The following is a 21,078-nucleotide window of genomic DNA, read 5'->3' as shown; positions in this document are numbered from 1 at the left end:
CTGCCCTGTGCAAAGGCCTCTGCAGGGGCAGCGAGAAGTGGCTACACACGGTGGAGTCTGTGTGCATGAGGTGCTGATGGAGCCTCCTGTCGTGTAGGAAGGGTCTGGCAGTGGAGGGGGGAGCTCCTCTGGGCAGACAGACACACGGTTCATCGGCAGCTCGTTTGGGGTTTGGGTTGATGAGGGGATCACGGTGGGGATGGGGAAGGTGGCATTTGGGCTGACTGGAAATCCTCTAGGAGTGCTCAGTGTTGGGGGGGTTGCACACATCCTTGTGTTGCATGTAAACACAGTTACTGCAATTTAGAAAATTGCTCTGTGCCGGGGTGGTTTCTCCTTGGATGTTTTGTGCAGGCTGTAGGACAGGGCTGGCACTTGGTGCTGCTCTGGGCTTGTCCCCATTTGTGCCTGAGCAGCGTGTCCCCAAATGTCCTGCTGACCGGCAGACCGTGCCTCCCTGCTGCTGTGGGGTGTAGCTCTGTGTAGGGACACACACGGCAAAAAATAACACCAAGGTGTTCATTTACCTTCCTCCCTGCTTGTTGAGCACTTTGTAAAGGTAATTAAAATATCTACAGATTCAGATGGAGCCCCTCCTGCTGCTGCACAGCTGCCGCTGTCTCCCCTCTTCCCTCGGTGGCTGAAGAGGAGTCGCCTCTTCCCCGCTCACTCGTTTCTCTGGAAACATTCCTAGCAGAGCCAGGAGCTTTGTTCTGCTCCTTTTTGGCATTGTGGACGGAAACCCTGTTTCTGCCCTCAGGTTTTTGCTGTCCTGGTGTGGAGCTGGGTGTGAGGAAGGTCTGTGGTCCAGGTGCTGCTGAGCACAGTCGGTGCCTGGGGTGTGCTGTGTGCAGCCAAGCATGTGCCAGTGCCTGGCCGAGCGAGAGGAGGAGGTGCCACCCCCATATGCAGGGTGCCATGGTCCTGGACCTTGGCATTTGGGTGAGTTGGGTGGTTTCCTGGGTAATGGGAGATGTCATGGTGCCTTCTTAGCTCTGGGATGTGAGCCACACGTGAGCCACAGAGAAGTGGCATTGATGGTGTGTAGCTCACGTACCAAATTTTCCAGGAGGTGCTGGCTATGCATGTGGGACTCTGAGCAAGCTGCTCTGGTGGAAGGCATCCTTGTCCATGGCAGGGGGTGGAACAGGTTGAGCTTTAAGGTCCCATCAACCCAAACCAGTGTGGGTCTGAGCTGTCCCCTCATGCAGGACTGTGGCTCACTGTGCGTCAGACGTGGCCACCAGGGCCACTGCCTGTCAGGGCTCAGCTCTGTGTGGCTCCTGTTCCCCCCAGGCAGATCCTGTGTGTGCCCGGCTGCTCTGCCGTGGCCAAGCTCAAGTTGCACAGAGCTCGAGTGGACCTGTGGATACTGAGCCTGTTCCCTTGATTGCTCTGACTGATTATGAAACTATCAAACTAAGTGTTGATTGAAGAGTGGGATGCTTTGAAATCAGTGTCACTTATCACCCCAGCTGCTTGAGCTTTGGCCTGTTCCCCCCACAATGTCTGTACCTTGAGACGCCCCAGGAGATCTCCACGGCTGAGATCCAGAAGCCAGCACAATGCAGCTGCTGCGATGTCTGGCCCTGCTCTTGCTTTAGATGGTGCTTCTTCCAGCTCTGTTGATCAACTTTCTGCTTTTACTTCATTTCTTCACTCTACTGTGAGCAAGTGAAGCATAAGATCCTCAGCTCCCGCATTTCCACGCGCACGGAGGTGGCAGAGATCCTGCGTGCCAGCCTCAGCAGGGTGATGTGTAACAGCCTCAGCACAGCCCTGCCCTGCTCCTGCTCAGTGCAGCCAGGCTCCCATCCTGCTTCCCAAGGCTGCACGATCCCCTGGGACCGCAGGGAACAGACGTAGGCAGGTACTCAGTCGAGAGCGTGCACTGACTGGAGTTATTATATTCTAAATATAGTGGTCCCACGCATTCTCACAGGACCTAACAGAAATCAGCAGGTGTGCACTTACGGTTTTAAATAATATTCCTACATTTTTAAACTACGCCTCCAGATAAAGCAACATGAGTGAGCTGGGATGAGTAAGTCTGTTGGGCTTGAGAATTTGTGGGCTCAGACTTGTGTGCAGAAGGGGACCCCAGCAGGAGATCATCTCACTCGAGGTGCTTTTGGGCAAAGACGCTGCTTGCGGGAGCTCTTCAGCCTCTGCCCTCCTGCTCTGCCCCAACCTGTGCCACAGAGTGGGTCCTGGTTTGTCCCTCTGTGTTGTGTCAGCTGGAGGCTCCTCCAGCCTGAGCCCTGTGCTGCAGGAGGGGCTGTGGCAGAGCTCCTGCTGTTATTAAATCAGTCACCTGGCCAGTTGTCCCTGGGGCTGGGAGGGACAAGGGGTGACAAGGTGGGGGTCAGGGTGTCCCTGTACCAGGACAGGGACTGGCAGTGTGAGTGAACACCCCAGCCAAGCCCAGCCCAGGGGAGCAGCTGATTTATTTGCAGCAATTTTTTTCTGTCTAGCAGGGGCAGTGATGGATGAATGAGAAACTCTAGCTGACAGGCTCCAGAGCCAGGTCTGCTTCGTGGGGGATGAAAGTTCAGAGCATCGCAGGGATGGGAGGATTTGTCTGCAGACCCGGGTGCAGGTGCCTGTGAGTGAAGTGCAGGAGGGGCTGGGGGTGCCTGCTCAGGTCTGAGGGATGTTCTTTGTGTTATCTTGTGGTGCCAGCCTTGAGGTGCTTGAGCCCAGCTCTGTGTTTTGTCTGGAAGGGCACAGATGATCTGCTCTGGGATGGAGGAGAAATGGAAAGGAAAGGCAACTTATATTAAATAGCTCTTCTTTAGTGATTTATTTGTAAACTGAAAGGTCTGGACAACTGATTTTGGATTCCTGCAGCTTTTGCAAAGTGTGTCAGAACATCAGTGTTGTGTTGTTGTGTTGCCACTGGGCTGAGAGAAGGGCCCTGCCCTGCTGTGAATGAGCCGGGGAGGCTCCAGGGTGGGCTGGAGCTCTCTGGAGCATGGTGCCACTTCCCAGGCTGCTGTCGGCTGCCAGCGCTGCTTCTCAGTGAGCCAGCCTGGCAGAGCACTGGGCTGGGGCCCTGCAGGGGTTCTGGGAGGACAGGGATCCCATGTCACACTTCATGGTGTGGGAGAGTTTCTCGAGGACACTCCTGGAGCTGCTGTCAGTCTGGGTGCAGTTTGGGAATGCAGAACTGCCTGACAATGCCAGTTCTATCACCACAGAGGTGACCTGCAACAGCAACTAATTAATTAAAAGAATCATTAAAATCCCAACTAAAAGTTGTTAAAAAGCCCAAATCCTATCCAGGGGTGGCTTTTGAGAGACATTTTCTCCTCTAGGCAGGAACCTGTGGCTTTCACTGTTGGCCTAGGACTGTTCTGAGATAGATCCATTCCCTGGCCTCAGGAAGTTGATGGCTGTTCCTTCTTTGACCTCTCCCCTTCTCTGTGGTCCCCAGAGCCCCACAGGGTCTCCACAGAGGGGATGATGAGTTCCTCAGGAGTTCACTGCCCAGCTGATATTCATTTATTGATAAGAAGATATTCAGGATGAGGGAATAGAGGAGGAAACTTGTGCCTGGGTTTGGATCCTCCATCGTGCTCCTGGGGGACACCTTCAGCTCTGGAGGCAGCAGAGCTGAAAACCCCCAAAAACCTGGGGGTGGAGACCCCATGTCCTCAGTGGGCTCCAGGAGAGGAGCTGTTCTCTGGCTTGGGGTGGCCTGTGGTGAAAGCCAGGGAAGCTCAGCATGGGGAAGGGGGAGGAGAGGAGTTTGGCTGTGCAGGGCCTGCAGGGTGGCAGCTTTAGGGTTCCTCTGCCTTTTTTCTCTTAGTAGCCGAGTTGGAAGTTGGTGTTAATTAACAATGAATTAGATTGTGTAAGAATTAAATTACATAAAAATTCCAGCTTTTTGGGCCTGGTTTTGCCCATGTCATTAGATAATCTCCAGCTGAAGAAGGGGTGCTCGGGGTGATGCTCCATCTTTGCACTCCTGGGGGGCAGAGGTGGCTCCAGGTGTTCCCAGGGTCAGAGCCTGTCCCAGGCCTTATGGGAAGCTGGAGCAGGGATCTGCTTTGTGCCATGGGGAGCTGTTACCTCCACTCCTTTAGGGGCCTTTTCCACACTGATATCCTGATCCATATCCTCACTGTGCAGTGTGATGGGCTTTGAGGGAGGGAGGGGTAGTGGGGAATGTTTTCCTGGCAGGATTGTGCTTAGTTGTTTTTGGGTGCTTAAAAATATCTCCTCAGCTCTGACAGCATGTCTGTGTTCAAGATTGTGATGGGGGACAGGAGGAACTGGCAAGTTTTGGGGCTGGGAAGTTGCACTGAGGGAACAGCTCCTGTGCTAGCAGCACACAGCTTGAGACAGGTTAAGATGGCACATAAAGATGCCCAAAGGGGCGACTCTGAGGGGCTGTCCTACATGACTGAGAGTTTGACTGACTTCTCCTACTTTGTTTTTCGCACATTTTGGACAAAATGCTTTCTGCTTCCAAATGACATGTCCATATGGAAAGATATCTGCATTTTACAGGAGAAAACTGGCAAGGAACTTGGAAGTGTTTTGGGTTAAGTTGAAAGTTTCCACTTGGAATTGGTCAATAAGGTGTTTGTGACACTTGTACTCCAAACTTCCCAACACTCAGCAGGAAAATGTGTGTGGCTGCAGGGATTCCCATTTTTTGTTGCAACAGATGATTGTAGCCTATGAACAAATCGATGTCCATTGCCACTGCATGGGAGTAGTCAGTGCTGGTGCTGGAAGTCCTAAATCCAGTGTTAGTGACTCAGCCTGTGAGTGCTTTGCAGAGGTGCTGAGCATCCACTAATCCTCTCAACTGGAGCAGGCAGCTGAGCCCCAGCACCTCTGCAGCTTGGCTGGGCAAGAATGAGGGAGAGCTTCATGAGCTGGAGCTGGAAACTTCTGCCTTGTTCAGCTGGAGCTTGGGAATGTGGTGACAGGTTTTGGGGTGCCTGAGGCTGCACAGCTCTGGGTGGGGTTGATTTCAAGGGCATCCTGTGTCCTCTTGGGTGAGGCTTGTTAGGAATGATGCTCCAAAGACTGGAGCCCCTCTGCCATGGATACAAGCTGAGATCTGGAGAAGAGAAGGCTCTGAGGAGACCTTAAAGCCCCTTCCAGTGCTTAAAGGGGGATTTTAAAAAGAGGGAGAGCGATTATACATGGGCAGACAGTGACAGGACAAGGGAGAATGGTTTTAAACTAAAAGAGGGGAGATTTAGATTAGATATTGGCAAATAATTGTTCCCTGTGAGGGTGGGCAGGCCCTGGCACAGGGTGCCCAGAGAAGCTGTGGCTGCCCCTGGATCCCTGGCAGTGTCCAGGGCCAGGTTGGACAGGGCTTGGAGCAGCCTGGGATAGTGGAAGATATCCCTGCCATGGCAGGGAATGGAATGAGATGGGCTTTAAGGTTCCTTCCAACCCAAACCATTGCAGAATTCTGTGCTGTTTCCCACCTGCCCTGTGTGATTGTGCCTGGTAGGGTCACTTGTGCCCTTCAGCTCACACAGGTGCCCCATTTCTCTCGGTGCTGGTGTCTGTGGTGAGCTCCAGGACCGAGCCTTCTTCCCCTCTCCTCTGTGCCAGCCTCTCCCCAGGCTGTGTCCCCGGTGTCTGGTGACGATGACAAGCTGTCAGACGTGAATGACTCTGAGCAGAGTGGCAGTGCCATGGGAGGAAATGACATTTAGCTTTTGTTGCTTGATTGAACTGCCTGGGTTTTGTATATTAAACCTAAAGAAGCCTTTTGGCTTTGCTCTCCCTGCTGTTTGCAGCCCCGTGCCTGGGATCTGTCAGGAAGGGGCTTGGGGAGCAGCACAGGGAAGAAATCTGTCTCCCCATCAAACCTGACCTTGCAAGGGGCCTCTCCACCAAACCTTGACTTACCCTGGTTCTCCCTGGTTTCTGTGCACTGGGGGGTGTTACTGCTGAAGATGAATAGATCACACGGACACAGGTCGAGGTGTGGTGAAAGAAAGAGCAGAGTTTATTTTTCCTCCCAGGATTTATAGGCTTGTGACCACGGCCAGGGATTGGATGGTCAGGATAACACTTTCTCACTGCACTGGCCATGAGAGATGCCCATCACAAGACGTGTAACAGAAAGAATGTACACATATCTATGTTTACAGCTACTGTCCTGGGAAAGTCTTTAGAAAACTATGTTAGCAAGCTCAGAAGCTGAGTTTTCAGGGCGACAGGGGGGCACCTGGGGGTGTTCCCAGTTCCAGCCCCTGCTGATGTGGTCTCAGCTCCACAGAGCTGCTGGGCTCACTCTGGGCTGTGGCCCTGTCCCCTCCTGAGCTGTTGGGGTGCAGGGGAGGTGATGTGGGCACAGCCAGGGATGCTTTGGGCCTCTGCCTCTTCCTGCTCCTCAAAAATTGCTCCCATGGCTGTGTGTAGAGGGATATTGAGGATCTGTCCAATAAAAGTTCATGTATGTGTGTCCTGAGAGCTGGCAGGGAAAGCCTCTTGGATCTGATAGACTCAAAAAGCACACCTGAGCTCACAGGTTGGGCTTGTGCCATGTTTTTGCTGAAGACAAGACTTGTACCTGGTGTCCTCTCTTTCTGCCTGGCTTCCAATCTCCTTTGAAAGTCAATCTTGGGGATGGGAGATGAGCTTGGGAGCTGCCTAATTTCTGCAGAAGCTGAAGCTCGTCTTTGCCTCGATTAGGGAGAAAAAGATGAATGGGATTCCTTTATTTCGGAGTGGTAGTTGGATGGGGTAGTGGGAGGAAAGGAATGAAACTGGTATGAAGGGGTATTACAGGGAGAGCGTGACTGCAGGAGTCGGCTCCTTCAGCAGAAAGCCTTGGCCTGTGAGTCACACTTTGCTGGAAAGGCTGTTGGATTCCTCATTCCCACTGTTTTGGCACTGAGTCACAGCTGGGTGGGGGGCACAGGTATGGAACAGAAGCACCAGCAATCCACACTGGGATTTGCTCACGGAGAGAAGGGAGGAAGTGATTCCAGACAGCAGTGGGAATGTTAACAGCTTCTGAGAGAAGGGGTGGCTGCAACAGGGAAGATTATGAATGAGCTTGTTCTGGGTGCTCTTCTCTGCCTGCTCCTGACTGTGCAGGGCAGCCCTGGGATGTGTGGGGACACCAGTCAGTCCCTGGGATCTGAGGGGACACCTGTGAGCTCCCAGGGTGCAAGGGGACACTGGGCAGCCCAGGTTGAGTGGCGTTGTCACTCTGGTCCAGGTGGGAAGGGAGTTGGGAGGCCCTGCCAGGCACAGGGCAGCTGTGGGGTGCTGCTTGTCCCACAACACCTGGGAAATGTCCTCCTGCATGGGCAGGAAGGGGTGCAGGGAAGGGGCTTGGTGTCCTTGTGTGGCGTTGAGCTGAATGGCACGTGGGGACAGGGGAGGGATGGAAGTGTCAGAGCTGGGAGTGCCTGTGGGACGCTGGCAGAGCCCGGCAGCAGGGAGGAGATTCCCCTGGGATTTGGAAGTGTCTGGGCACAGAATATCCTCTATGCACCCCCCTGGTGCACAGGTTCCTCCTGTGCCCCTTGGTGTGGGAAGAGCTCCCCTAGGAGGAGAGGGCTGCTCCAGGGAGAGCACCCAGGTGATGCTGTCCTGCAGGAGCTGGGCTGAGCCAGCTCTGGAAGAGCTGGGGAGGAAGGGAGAGGGAGTACATCAACAAAAGAGATTTTTTCTGGGCCCAGGAAAAAGCATTTCAAAAAGGAAAGGAAAAAAGGACACTACTTTTGGGAATGTTTCAAATGGGAAAACTAGAATACTTACTTCAATAATTAAAGCATTTTTTCCCCCACAAAAATTCTGGTTTTTTCCTGTAGGAATAGTTGGCAATTATACAAATTAATGCAAGATACTGATATTTTTAGTTTGCATTTTTGGATTTTTTGATGGAAAGAATGCAGATGGGAATAAGCAGCTCCTCCTGGCTCCCTGGCTGTAGCAGCCCCTGGCATGGGGGGTGCAGAGCAGAGCCCCCACCCTCACCCCCCACCGAGGCAGCCCCTGGGTGTGGGTGCTGCTGCTGGAACATCCTTGTGCTTCCACAGGTGTTTGGAAGCCACTGGAGCTGGCATTTGTTCCTGTTGGCTGCTTGGATGCTCTGGGCCCTCTGCTGCTTGCCCCATGTGCAGGATTTGTGTGGCTGTCTCTGCTTTGGCTATCTATGTTTTGGCTGTAAATCCATGTTTGTAGGAAAACTGGAAAGCTCCAGTGCATTTTTAAATTGCCTTAAAGAACAAATAGATAAAATTTATCACAGAATCCCAGGATGGTTTGGGCTGGAATGGAGCTTTCATGTCACCTCATCGCCACCCCATGGGCAGGAGCACCTTCCATTCTCCCATCCAAGCTGGCCTTGGGCACTGCCAGGGATGGGGCAGGCACAGGTTCTTCCCTGGGAGAGTGGGAGGCTATTCCAGCTGAGGATTTTAGGGGAAGTTTATCCTGCAGCAGGGATGTGTTTCCCCTGGCAGAACCTGGCTCTGCCTTCCCCTGCGGATGCCGAGCTGCAGCTGCTCACAGAAGTGGCAGAGTCCCCATCCCTGAAAGCACTGAAAAAATGCATGGATGTGGCACTTGAGGACATGGAAAATGGTGGTGGTGCTGGGTTGGTTGTTGGATTTTATAATCCTAGAGGTCTTTTGCAATCTTGATGGTTCTGTGATTCTCCACAGCCTGGCAGTGGAAGCTGTGCCAGGGTTCTTGTCTGGAAGCTGGAAGTTTTGGGGCTCTGCTTCCTTGCACCCCATGGCCAGCCCCCAGCCCAGCCCCTTGGGTCGGTTCCCAGCTGTCCTGCTGGGGCTGGCTGGGACCCAGACCTGATTCTGCCCTGGAGGGATCCTGTCCCCAGGTGCTGCTGCCTGGGCTGGGCTTCCTCTGGGCTGTTTTGAGGCTTTTTGCTCCAGTTCTTCCCCTCACAAGGCAGATAAAATCCATTATCCTGGCCACGAGCAGCTGCTGGGCTTTGCCAGAGCTCTGCTCCCAGCTCCCCTCAGCCCTCATTACTCCTGCACTGAAAACCCTCTTTTTAAGGATTTTTACTGTGATACACTGGGAGCATAACAATTCTTTTCTGTTCAGTGAGCTTGTCTCTCTGACCATGGTGATGACCTGCCTCTTGTGCTTCAGAGGAAAATGAAAACCATCCTAAAGCTCTGGCTGAAAGGTGGTGCCCAGGAAGGTTTAAAACAACAACATGCCTGTGATTGATTATAAACCTTCTTTTTGACAAAAACATACATGAATAATTATTTTTGCCAGGGATTAATAGTCAGAGATGGATCAGCTCAGCTCCTGTTCACCTCCAGTCCTGGAAAACTTGGTCATGCTGCAGAAATTATAGGATTTCAAGCAAACCAAGCAGCTCCACCAGCTGTCTGGAGCATCTTTCTGTGCTGGAGCACATCAAATTCAGGCCTGAAGCATCTCCCCTGTGGTTGTCAGGAGCAGCAGTATCCTTTCCAAGATGATCTCAGCAGCTTTTTGTCTCCTCTGTCGTGTGACTTGGATTTTGAAGCAGCAGGGGAGACCAGTCCTGTGTCATGAGACTGGGAACGGGACCAGGAGCTGGGGTTTGTGGTGCAGGAGCATCTGGGCTCCAGTCCTGCTCCAGGGATTCTGCTGGGAATGCAGGGTTGATGGGAGGAGGGCAGGAGGTGGGTGCTGGAGGGTCACTGTGATGCTGAACCCCTTCTCGTCCTCCCTGAAAGGTCTTTGTAAATGCAAAGGAGGCAGTGATGTTATTTATCTTGTAAATTAGTCAGCCTTTTAACATCTGAGCCGGGTGTTTGTCATCCATTACTTGTGCTTCATTAGGTTTTGTCCCCCAAAATGTTTCAGAGGAGATGGGAGATACATAAACACCACGGAAGAAAAGCCAGGAAAACCTGGGGAGTGGGAGGTGTTTGCTCTGTCCTGGCCTTGGCAGGTCAGAGTGTGGTTCCTGCCTGGGTGGCTCTGCCGTTCCCAGCCGGGAGCGATTCCTGCTGCACTGCTCGGGGCTCTCTCTGCCCTTTGCTGGGCTCCTGGTCACTCTTTGCTGCCTCTCTCCTGCCTCAGGGCTGCCCAGGCACTGCTCTGTCCCTGGGGCTCACATCCTGCTTGTGAGCCGACTTTCAGCATGGAAGGAGCTTCCTTCTGCATCTCAAACACTCTTCTTCGTAAGCCTCAGACCTGTTCCTTCTGGAGAATGATCCCTGAGCCTCTTGTGGGACATCCCAGCTGCCTTTAGCCATCCTGTCTGCTTCATCTGGCTGCCATGGCCTGGCTGTAAGCATGGGGACAGGCACCACACTGGTCCCTGAGGATGCAGCTCACGCTCTGGAGCTGCCGGGAGGGAGGATGCTCGTCTGCTCCACTGTTGTGCTGGGATTCATTTCACCTTTGTCTGCCATCTCTCCCCATTTATCAGAGAGAACTCTGTGAACAGGATAAATGTTCATGTTCCATGAATATTTCTGCTTCTTTCCCTGGCCCTAGGGAATTTTTCCCTCTGGAATTTTTGTTGTGCAGGTGCAGCTCCAGCAGGTCTGAGCTGGGCTCTGCCAGAGCCTTCCCAGGGCCTCATCCCTGCTGTGCTCCTGTTAACGGGTGTGATCAGGGCAAGGGACTGCACAGGGCTCCTCTCACCCTGGGATGTGGAGGGGATGGTCTGGTGGCACCACAGGGACAGAGAGTGACAGAGAGGGCAGGGTAAGCACCAGCAAGGACCCCGTGGGGTGCTCCTGGGCTGAGGAGTGGAGGGAGCATCCCCCCTGGCTGGGGATGTTGTTCACTGCCTGCAGCAGAGCTGGAAAAAATGGTTCTTTTAACAAAGAAATCAACATACTTTTGAATGAATGAATGAATGAATGGATGAATGAATGAATGAATGAATTGCAGTGTCTGGCTCCAATGTATTTCCTTATCCGTTCAACAATTGGATTCCAGTGAATGGTGAAATGGAGGCGTTGCTACAGAACACAGCCACAGCTTGTGAGTTTGTGAGTGCTGATGGGAAGGGTTTATGTTTTCTCACCTTGTTTCCCTGGGGATGGCTTTGCCCAGCTTGGTGTGCCGGGATGGTGTCGTGGTGCCAGGGGTGAGTAGCAGCAGCAGCTCTTCAGCACTGGGTAAATACCTGGTGGGACTGGTGTGACACACACCCAAGAGCTCAGGGCTTTTCAGGCAGCATCTGCCACAAAAATAACTTCGGAGCCTTTTCAGGGCTGTTTGGTGCTTGGCTCTCGGTCTCCTGGGTGCTGGGAGCAGGGGGCTCATAGCAGGAAATGGTGCTGAATCCTCCTCCAGGCAGCTCTGAAATGTTTTCCTGAGGGTTACCCTCAGCACAAGGGGTGTGTGACCCCCTGTCCTGCCCTCCCACACCCCTCTGAATCAAAATGCAGTTTGGAGGGACAGGAGCAATTATTTCCTGGATGCTGGTGGTGTTTAGTTCAGTGCTTGGGAGATGGCCCTGCTGCAGAGATGCTCTGCAAGTCAGAGAGGTGGCAGGAGAAGAAGCTTTTGGAAACCAGCTGGTGGAAATCACGGTATTTACCAGCTCACAGCCCAGCCTAGGAAGGTATTTTTATAGCTTCATGTGGTTGGTTTTTGCCTTTTTTGAACTTGCACACTGATGCTGTTCTGGGTTTTGTTTTGCTTTGAAACTGTCTCACAGTCAGATGAAAGATGCTCTGTTTCAGCTCTCATTTTCCACATTTCTCACACATACCCCAGCCAGCCAGGAAGGAAGGTGTTTTGTTTGGGTGTTTTTTGAATGCCACGGGAAGATTTCTCAGTCATTCTCTCTGGCTTTGTCATCCACAGGGTCACTGGAAATAGTGCCAGTGACTCAGGGGTTTGCTCACAGCTGATAAGGTTTGGAGAGCAAACTGGTGATTTGAAGGGTGAGGATGCCCTGCGAAGGCTCTGCTCTGCCAAAATCCTCGGGCTTTGGTTTCCAAGGCTACTCTGTGTGTTACCAGTTGGCTTCTTCCTCTCACACTCCTTCCCTAGGCTTCACCAAGATGTGATCCCCTTCAACTGCATTTCCTGCCCTCCATGGGGTCCTGCCACTGCTTTGGGTGTTGGTCTGCACTGAACTGTGTGCTGGGGGCTGCTGCCTCGTGCTTCTGTCCAGAAAGAGCTTCTGAGGCATGACAGCCTCCTGTGCTTCCCCTGCCCTCCCCCTGCTGCCTTCTCCTGCAGAGCCCCTTTGCAGAAACCAGCTGCAGGTAGATGTTGGCTTGTCTCCTGCTGCTGTTGGGATGGGGGTGGAGAAGATCCTTGCTCAAATCCCTGCTCAGCCCTCTGGCTCACAGCAGAGCTCACACCCGGTGAGCACTGTGCACTCCCAGGTGTCAGAGGCACGGTCCTGCCCTGCCTTGGGCTTTGGGAGCTGGGCTGGCCTGGCTGCAGCTCAGCCTGGTGGGATGTCCCAGCTGCTTCCTGCAGGATCAGGTTCTGTGTCTGCCCTGGAGTGAGGCACCATGGCAGGACAGGACAAATCCTGTGCTGTGGGGCTGAGCACTGTGGGGAAACCTCACACACTCTCAGAAGGGTTTGAGTTGGAAAGGAGTCTTCAAGCTACCTTGTTCCACCCCTGCCATGGGCAGGGACACCTTCCACTACCCCAGGCTGCTCCAAGCCCCATCCAGCCTGGCCTCGGGCACTTCCAGGGATCCAGGGGCTGGATCAGCTTCTCTGGGCACCCTGTGCCAGGGCCTCAGCAGCCCTCAGCCAAGAATTTCTTCCCAGTATCCCATCCCTCTGGCAGTGGGAAGCCATTCCCTGTGTCCTGTCCCTCCACAATCCCTCTCCAGCTCTCCTGGAGCCTCTTTAGGCCCTGGAGGGGGCTCTGAGGTCTCCCTGGAGCCTTCTCTTTTACAGGCTGAGCCCCCAGCTCTCCCAGCCTGGCTCCAGAACAGAGGGGCTCCAGCCCCCAAAGCACCTTTGTGGTCTCCTCTGGACTTGTTCCAGCAGTCCCACATCCATATTGTGCTGAGGCCCCAGACCTGGATGCTGTGCTCCTCCTGCCCTGGCTGTTTAACACCCTTGTTTGCCTTTGGGACTGGGAGCCCTTCGGGACCTGCAAACTCTCCCTGTACCTGTCACACCCAGCTGCATCTCCACAAGCTGTTTCAGGAATGGATGTGGGTGTTTTGTTGGTTTGTTTCCATTTTGCAGCCATTGTTTGTGTTGCCATGGGGCTCTGGCTGTGCGAGGTGTGTCCCCCTCCCCACACCCCCCTTTGAGAGGGGGTTTGCTGGGTAATGGCTCCTCCTGGCTTGTAACATCTCTCATTTTCCTGAATCCAGCTAGAACCCTTGCTGAGTTTTTAAGGTCAGGTTGCTAAGTTACACCTCCTTGGAGGAGTGGGCTGAGAAGTGAGTGAGCAGCCACTGGCTAGGAGGATCTGAAAGCAGTGTCACTCTGCAACAACTGGGCTCTTCTGGCCCCTTTCCCTGCCACCCTCTCAGCCTGTACCACGTTTAGCTGTTCTTCCCCAGACCTTCTGCTTTATCAACTTCCTTTGCTTGGTAGAATTAGTGAATTAATTAACTGAGAGGGTAGAGGAGCCCCCCCCCCCCAGTTACCTGTGGGATGCTGTGCAGTGCTGCAGGAGGAGGGGCAGCACTTTGTCTTCTCCATCTGTTTTTGGTTTGAGTTTTGGGGCTGTGAGCTCTTTGGAACATGTGTTGACCCCCTTGGACCTTGGGAATGGCCTCACATGTTCCTCACAGGGCATATGGCTGTCACCAAGCCACAGCTCTGGAGCATTTGGGCAAGGTTTGGAGTAGCTGCTGCCCTCCTGCTCTGCCCCTTTTCCTCCTTAGTGTTCCTCCCCAGATTAACCTCCTCTTGTCCTTGCTGTGTTCCAGCAGCAGCCTGCCTCTGGGAAGGGATTACACAGTGGCTGCTCAGGTTTGTGTCAGAGCTGCTGGCACTGGGTGCTGTGGCAGGATGAAGGTTTCCCTACTCCTGGGAGTGGGACATCTCTGGAGGTTCACCATCCTCGGGCATTTCCAGGACACGTGCAGGAGGTTTCCTTGCTTTGTTCTTGGGCAAATCGTAGAAATCAGTGAGGCTTACTGGGGTCTGTTTTGGATTGTGAGAGCAGTGGCTTTAGGATTATTTTCCCCTCCTGCCGCTCTCTGTGGTGCTGCTGGGGTTCTGCTGGGGCTGCTGTGGTGCCTCCCCAGTCCTGCTGTGCAGACTCCACACTCTCTGGGTTGGGCTGGAAGTGCCCTCCAAAGAGCAGCTTCTCCTACACAGAACCCAGCTGGGAGGGGAGGCTGGACGTGTGTGCAGTTTGTTCCCAGCTTGCAGGAGGGCTGCAGGAGCTGCCTTTTCATTTGCATTAAACTTTTCTTTCTCCCTCCCTTCCCTTTATGTGAGCCCTTCCCCTCCCTTTCCTGGGTTGGAGAAGGACATCACCATGGGCAAGGTGCTGAATGCAGCACAGCTTAGGAGATGAGTTCTGCTTCTTTTCTTCCCGTGCTGCTGGGTGGCCGGGCTGGGGGTGCTGGAGCAGCCCTGGCCCCTGCCTGGCACAGTCACTCCTGTCCCACATCTGTCCCCAGGGCTGTCCCCAGGGACCTGGCCCTGATGGTGTTCCACATTTTCTTGTCTGCCTGTGGACTGGGAGTGGTGGTGCTGTCACTGTGCTCCTGCCTGAGCTCTCACTTCCAGCCAGGAGGATTTTTCCACCCCTTTTCATGACTTGATTATGTGCTCTCCTTCCTACCCAAATGCCAAACGGCAGCTAAATATAGGCTACAACAGCATTGATTGTGGCTTTTCTAATTGAGCTTTACACTCCATCAGGGATCTTAACTAATGGGATGTGGCATCCTTGATAGCACCCAGCTGGGACTCCTGCTTGGGAAGCAGACAGAGATGCAATCTGACTTCCCAGTGCTGTCAGGTCCCACCTGCCAGTGGCTGCTGAGGCCTCTGGAGCTGTGCACCAGCTCTGGCTTGGGCTGGGACAGAGTTCATTTTCTTCCCAGAGCTGGTCCAGAGCTTTGTTTTGGATTTGGGATAAAAACAGTGTTGATAACACACTGCTGGTTTGGATATTGCTGGGAAATGCTCTCCCTAAGTCAAGGACTTTTCCATTTTCCTTGCTCTGCCACTGGGGAGGTGACAAGAACTGGGAGGGATCATGGCCAGGACAGAGGTGGACCATGGAATGTCAAACCCAGTATGGAAACTGGGGGTTTGGCTGGGAGAGGCTTATTGCTGCTGAGGAGCAGGCTGGGTTTTTTGGGTAGTGAGAGACTGTATTGGACACCACTTGTCTATCTAGGATTATATTCCTCTCTCTCTCTTTTTCTTATCTCCATTTTCATTACAATAATAACAATAACAACAATAATGATGATAATAATAATAAACACCACCAACAACTGTATTTCAGTTATTTCTCAGCTCATGGATTTTACCTTTTCCTGATTCTCCTCCCCAGCCCACCTGGAGATTAGGATGAAGCAGGGCCTGTGTGGTTTTAATGTGCCAGCTGTGGCTCAACAAGGACAGGTGGGATAGTAAATCCATGGAGCTGAATTGTGCTTGAGAATTTGAGTTCAGATTTCAGAGCTAAACAGGTTCCTAGTTGCTTTGCTTTTTCTGACAATATAAATCGCTGCCTGAAGATATATAGCTTGAAAATTGCTTCTCTATCAGAGTGAATTCTTCTGTTTTTTTCCCCCATGTGATTCTTGTGAGTGGCCCTGTGAGCACAAAAGGAACAGGAGCACTAAAATGCTAATGGGGTTCTGCAGGTGATGGAGCTGTATACAGGTATCCTGGGATTTACATGCACAGAAAAAGGAATGTTTTGAACTCATTTATGCAGCACAGCGATGTGTTAAGCTCTATCCCTGTTGCCTTGTGCCAGTGAAATATGTTATGATGAGAGGTACAAATGTTCTGCTGGAATGGAAACTGCTAGGGAAGCTAATTCTGGCTTTGTATCTCTTGGCACAGCTTGTTTCCATGCTGATCCCACTGAAGGGGGCCTGGGGTGGGCAGGATGGTGCTGAGCGCCTGGCACGGCTGTGGCACTGCTGCCCCAGCCTAGGGCAGTGCTGTCCCTGCCCCAGAGCAGTACCTGGGGATTGAGACAGAATGGGATTGATTTGTACCCATGAACCTCTGGCCTAATGTCAGCATGTGGCATTAATAATCCCTGCCATGAGGGCTGTGCCATGTGGGGCTGGCAGGGGCTGCCTGCTCCTGCCCTCTGCCCCAGCTGCTGCCCGTGGCCGTGTCCACTGGGGCTTGGTGTCACTGGCCCTGGGAGGTGGCTGCTGTGGCACTGCTCTGGCCCTGTGTCTGCTCTCCTGGGTGACATCAGACTGGCACCACTGGGGAGCTGCTGCCACGTCTGGAATGGGAGTGAAGAGCCACCGTGACAAACATCACCGTGACGGCGAGCACTGGGGGGCAGGAGCTTTGTCATGATAGACTCTGCCTGTGTGACCCTGAGCACTGGAGCATGAAATAGGATAAAACTTAGTGGTGGAAGGTGCAGGGAGACAAAGAGCTTGCCCTGCTGTCTGTGCCAGGAGCTCAGGTCTGCATGATCACCGGGCTGGAGCCCCTTTGCTCTGGAGCCAGGCTGGGACAGCTGGGGGTGCTCACCTGGAGAGGAGAAGGCTCCAGGGACACCTCAGAGCCCCTTCCAGGGCCTAAAGGGGCTCCAGGAGAGCTGCAGAGGGACTTGGGGCAAGGGATGGAGGGACAGGACACAGGGAATGGCTTCCACTGCCAGAGGGCAGGGATGGATGGGATATTGGGAAGGAATTGTTCCCTGGGAGGGTGGGCAGGCCCTGGCACAGGGTGCCCAGAGAAGCTGTGGCTGCCCCTGGATCCCTGGAAGTGTCCAAGGCCAGGGTGAACGGGGTTTGGAGGAGCCTGGGATGGTGGAAGGCGTCCCTGCCCATGGCAGGGGCTGGAACGAGATGAGCTTTAAGGTTCCCTCCAACCTAAACCATCCTGGGATTTATGATGTTCCTGGATGGGCGGAGAAAGTTTAGTCCAAGATAGAGGGAGGTCAGTGAGGGGAAATGAAATGAAAGCTAATTTTGTGAGAGGAGACTGAAAGAACTTGTGTTAATCAGCCTTTAAAAATGCTGAAAGGGGCTGAGACTTCATTGTAATGGGAATTAATCATGGGAGCAAACACCATAGAGGGGGGATAATTATTTAAGCTAAAGGTTAATATTGGCAGAAGAACAAATGAGCATAAGCAGTGGAGAATTGAATTTTAGATAGAAATTTGAAGGATCTGTACCATTCATTATGAGATTTGCCCATGGCAGGGGGTTGGAATATGATCTTTAATGTCCTTTCCAACCCAAAGCATTCAGTGGTTCTGTGATTTTGGAACATCCTTGGAGTGTGCCAGGGAGCTCGTTTGGGACAAAGGACAGCCTTGGGGTGTCAGCACAGGACACCCCACAACAGTGCTGGGTTCTGCTCCATTTTATTGCATTTCTGGGGTCCTTGGAGCATGGCCTGGGCCAGTGTCATCCCTGAGGGGGGCACCTGGGGACTGTCCCTTGGCTCTGGGCTGGAGGAGGGGGCCATGCTCTCATGTCCCTGCAGGCCAGGTCTGCCTCTGGGCTTTGGAAAGAGGTGTATGGTCATGCTGACAACATGGATGCGTGTCCTGGTCACCCCTGCAGATTTGGAGCCCAATCATCAAACTCAGTTTAGTTTTGACCTCACAGAGACACTGAATTTATGTTTCTACGTGTTCCATGACACCCTGTGGACTCTGCAGTCCCTGCTGTGTGAGCTGGGCTTTCTGGAGTCTGGACCTTCCCTAGGATCTGACCAGTGATCTGTTTTCTACCTCAAATGCCTTTCTGGTGTTGTGGATGATGTTTAATGGGGGTTTCATTGTCTCAAATGAAATTGTTATCCCTTCAGTCTTGATCTGTCTTTATTTGGTTAATTCACATTATCTTGGAGTTTTGAGATGGGCTGGGGGTTTGAATTCTTTTTGTGCTGGTTGTGCCTTATAGCTCACGATGCAAATCCCCCTCCTGGCCAGGGGAGAAGGCTTCACTGGCACAGCAGCAGCTCTGCTAACAGAGGGTGCAGTGTGGTGCTGAGCCAGGTGTGCCCAGGTGGGCAAGAGGCCAATGGCACCTGGCCTGGACCAGCCACAGTGTGGCCACAGGCTCAGGGCAGTGACCATCCCCTGTGCTGGGCACTGCTGAGACACCTCCAGTCCTGGGGACAGTCCTGGGCCCCTCATGACAGGAAGGACATCGAGGAGCTGGAGCATGTCCAGGGAAGGGAACAGAGCTGGGAAGGGGCTGGAGCAGCAGGAGCAGCTGAGGGAGCTGGGAAAGGGGCTCAGCCTGGAGAAAAGGAGGCTCAGGGGGCCCTTCTGGCTCTGCACAACTCCCTGACAGGAGGGGACAGCCGGGGGGAGTTGGGCTCTGATCCCAGGGAACATGGACAGGAGGAGAGGGAACGGCCTCAGGCTGGGCCAGGGGAGGGTTAGATTGGATATTGGGTAAAATTTCTTCATGGGAAAGTGTTAGGGTATTAGAACAGGATGCCCAGGGCAGTGGTGGAGTCACTATTCCTGAAAGTGTTGAAAAGACCTGTGGATTTGGCACTTAGGGACATGATTTAGTGCTAGGGTAATGGTTGGACTTAATGATCTAGAGGGCTTTTGCAACCTGAACAATTCCATGATGCCATGAAGGGCACCATGCTCAGCCAGGGTGTGTGTGTGTGTGTGTCACAGAGGGGTCCTGGCCTGAGGGACTCCTCCCTGCTCCTGACAGCCCTGTCCTGTGCTGTCCCTGCTCCTGACAGCCCTGTCCTGTGCTGTCCCTGCTGCTCAAAGCCCTGTCCTGTGCTGTCCCTGCTCCTGACAGCCCTGTCCTGTGCTGTCCCTGCTGCTCAAAGCCCTGTCCTGTGCTGTCCCTGCTGCTCAAAGCCCTGTCCTGTGCTGTCCCTGCTCCTGACAGCCCTGTCCTGTGCTGTCCCAGCTGCTCAAAGCCCTGTCCTGTGCTGTCCCTGCTCCTGACAGCCCTGTCCTGTGCTGTCCCAGCTGCTCAAAGCCCTGTCCTGTGCTGTCCCTGCTCCTGACAGCCCTGTCCTGTGCTGTCCCTGCTCCTGACAGCCCTGTCCTGTGCTGTCCCAGCTGCTCAAAGCCCTGTCCTGTGCTGTCCCAGCTGCTCAAAGCCCTGTCCTGTGCTGTCCCTGCTCCTGACAGCCCTGTCCTGTGCTGTCCCTGCTCCTGACAGCCCTGTCCTGTGCTGTCCCTGCTCCTGACAGCCCTGTCCTGTGCTGTCCCAGCTGCTCAAAGCCCTGTCCTGTGCTGTCCCAGCTGCTCAAAGCCCTGTCCTGTGCTGTCCCTGCTCCTGACAGCCCTGTCCTGTGCTGTCCCTGCAGGTCTCTGGACAGGAAGCTGCAGCGGCCGCTCCTGGGCAAGTCTCAGACGCTGCCCAGCATTCCGCAGTCGCCGGTGCTGAGCCGGCTGCCCCTGCTGGAGCCCACAGCCTACAGGGACGAGATGCCGGAGCAGAAGCCCTACAAGAAGCACTCGGGCTCTGAGCACCAGAAAGGCTGCACGGTCCCTTCTGCCGGTGAGTGCCGGGGTGAGCACACACCCCTCTGTGTCTGCAGGATCCCAGCAAAGCTTTCCTGCTTCTCCAGGGGCACAAACCCAGCTCTGGCCCACAGTGGAGTTTATTCTGCTCTGAAAATAACCCTTCTTGGGGAACTTTTGGGGTTTTTGCCCCTGGTTGAGTCTTTCTTTGAGCTCGATACTTAAACCTCCCCATCTTTCATATTACACTGGTGAAAAAGAAGAGTTGGTTGTTGGAAGCCACCCAAAGTGGGGAGGTGATGCTTGGAGCCTTCTGCCTAAGGGTGCTGGGGTGAGATATCACCCTGGGGCCTCCTTGGCCAATGCAACAGGCCCAGGTGCCTCTTTTCTATGTCACAAAGCAGCTTCAGGGCACTTGTAGCTGGTCTCCACCAGGAGCAGTGCAGGAAATCATCTCTGTGCTCTTCCCACAGCCCTGGCCTCGGAGATTTGTAAATGCTCCCAGCCTAATACTGTGTGTTGGCCTCTGGGTCAGCCCTGAGGATTTTTGTCATGTTCTTCTACTCTCATGCTGATCCTGATGAAATACTAATATGGCTGGGCCAGCTGCTCTGAGCAAGTTTATTGGCAAAGCTGCTGATGGCCAAAGTGTTTCAGTGCTTTTGGTGCCAGCAGAATCACGCTGGGACTATAAAAGTGATGGGATAGAGGATTATTAACACTGAAACAAAGATAAAGTCTGGAAGCCAGGGCTGACAGTCCAGTGCTGAATAAAATCCTTATAAAACATCTACCTTCAAACAGCACCCTTGGATTTTTTTTTATTTTTATGGTTTTTTTTTAAATTATCCATCTCACAGTCAGATCCCTGTGTTGCTCAGCAGAGCAGCTGTCCAAACTGTGGATTAATTTTGATGCTTTGCAGGCTGCATTTCATTTCCTGGTGCTACTAATTCCCCTGCACAGAGCAGATCTTTGCACATCGCTGAGCCCGTCCTGCCACTCTTGTCGTGACAGAGCTCCTGGGTGTCCTGCAGCACCTGAGCCACTGCTTCCATATGTAGGACCTGTGGGTTTTCCTTCAGCCCTTCACATTGTTAGAGTAGGTCTTGGAATGGGAGGAAACCTGTGGGAAAGCTGTGTAGCCTCCACCATGAAGGACACGGCATCCAGAGCTCCCCTGCACACCTTGGACAGAGCAAGGTCCCCATTGCTCTGATGGTGCTTCCAGGGAGCTGTGCTGGAGCTGAAGGAAGGGAGTGGGAGGCTGGTGTAAGACTGTGGGGTGATGTTGCCATGTGAGTCACTGCAAACAGCTCACCTTCAGCTGCAGACATCTCCTGTCCTGGGAGTGCAGACATGAACACTGTCCTGGAGCAAACTCTGTGCACAGCTCCCCCTGCACAGTGGGAGTCACCAAAACTCAGAGCACATAAGAAGTGTTTAAAATCTTTCTTTACTCTTGGCTGGAAGGGGCTGGGGATGCCAAGAGGAGAAGGAGTAGGAAGACCCTTGGAAACTGGAGGGCTCTC

The 21,078-nt window shown here is 53.4% G+C and overlaps 1 protein-coding gene across 28 annotated transcripts in view; it reads left to right on the top strand.

Annotated features, from left to right (window-relative positions):
* Positions 1-21,078, top strand: part of LOC111936229 (ankyrin repeat and fibronectin type-III domain-containing protein 1-like) — a 257,278-nt gene that overhangs the window by 70,173 nt on the left and 166,027 nt on the right. For all 28 annotated transcript variants that reach the window (XM_086854158.1, XM_086854152.1, XM_086854150.1 and 25 more), the window contains one exon: positions 19,390-19,583. In XM_086854158.1, coding sequence (XP_086710284.1) covers positions 19,511-19,583 — 73 coding nt within the window. In that variant the 5' untranslated portion in view covers positions 19,390-19,510. The remainder of the gene's footprint in view (positions 1-19,389; positions 19,584-21,078) is intronic.

This window comes from Cyanistes caeruleus, chromosome 17, assembly GCF_971803275.1.
Source record: "Cyanistes caeruleus chromosome 17, bCyaCae1.hap1.1, whole genome shotgun sequence".
Classification (NCBI taxonomy): domain Eukaryota; kingdom Metazoa; phylum Chordata; class Aves; order Passeriformes; family Paridae; genus Cyanistes; species Cyanistes caeruleus.
The sequence above is the reverse complement of the archived record's forward strand: the minus strand, read 5'-3'. Positions and strand labels throughout refer to the sequence as shown.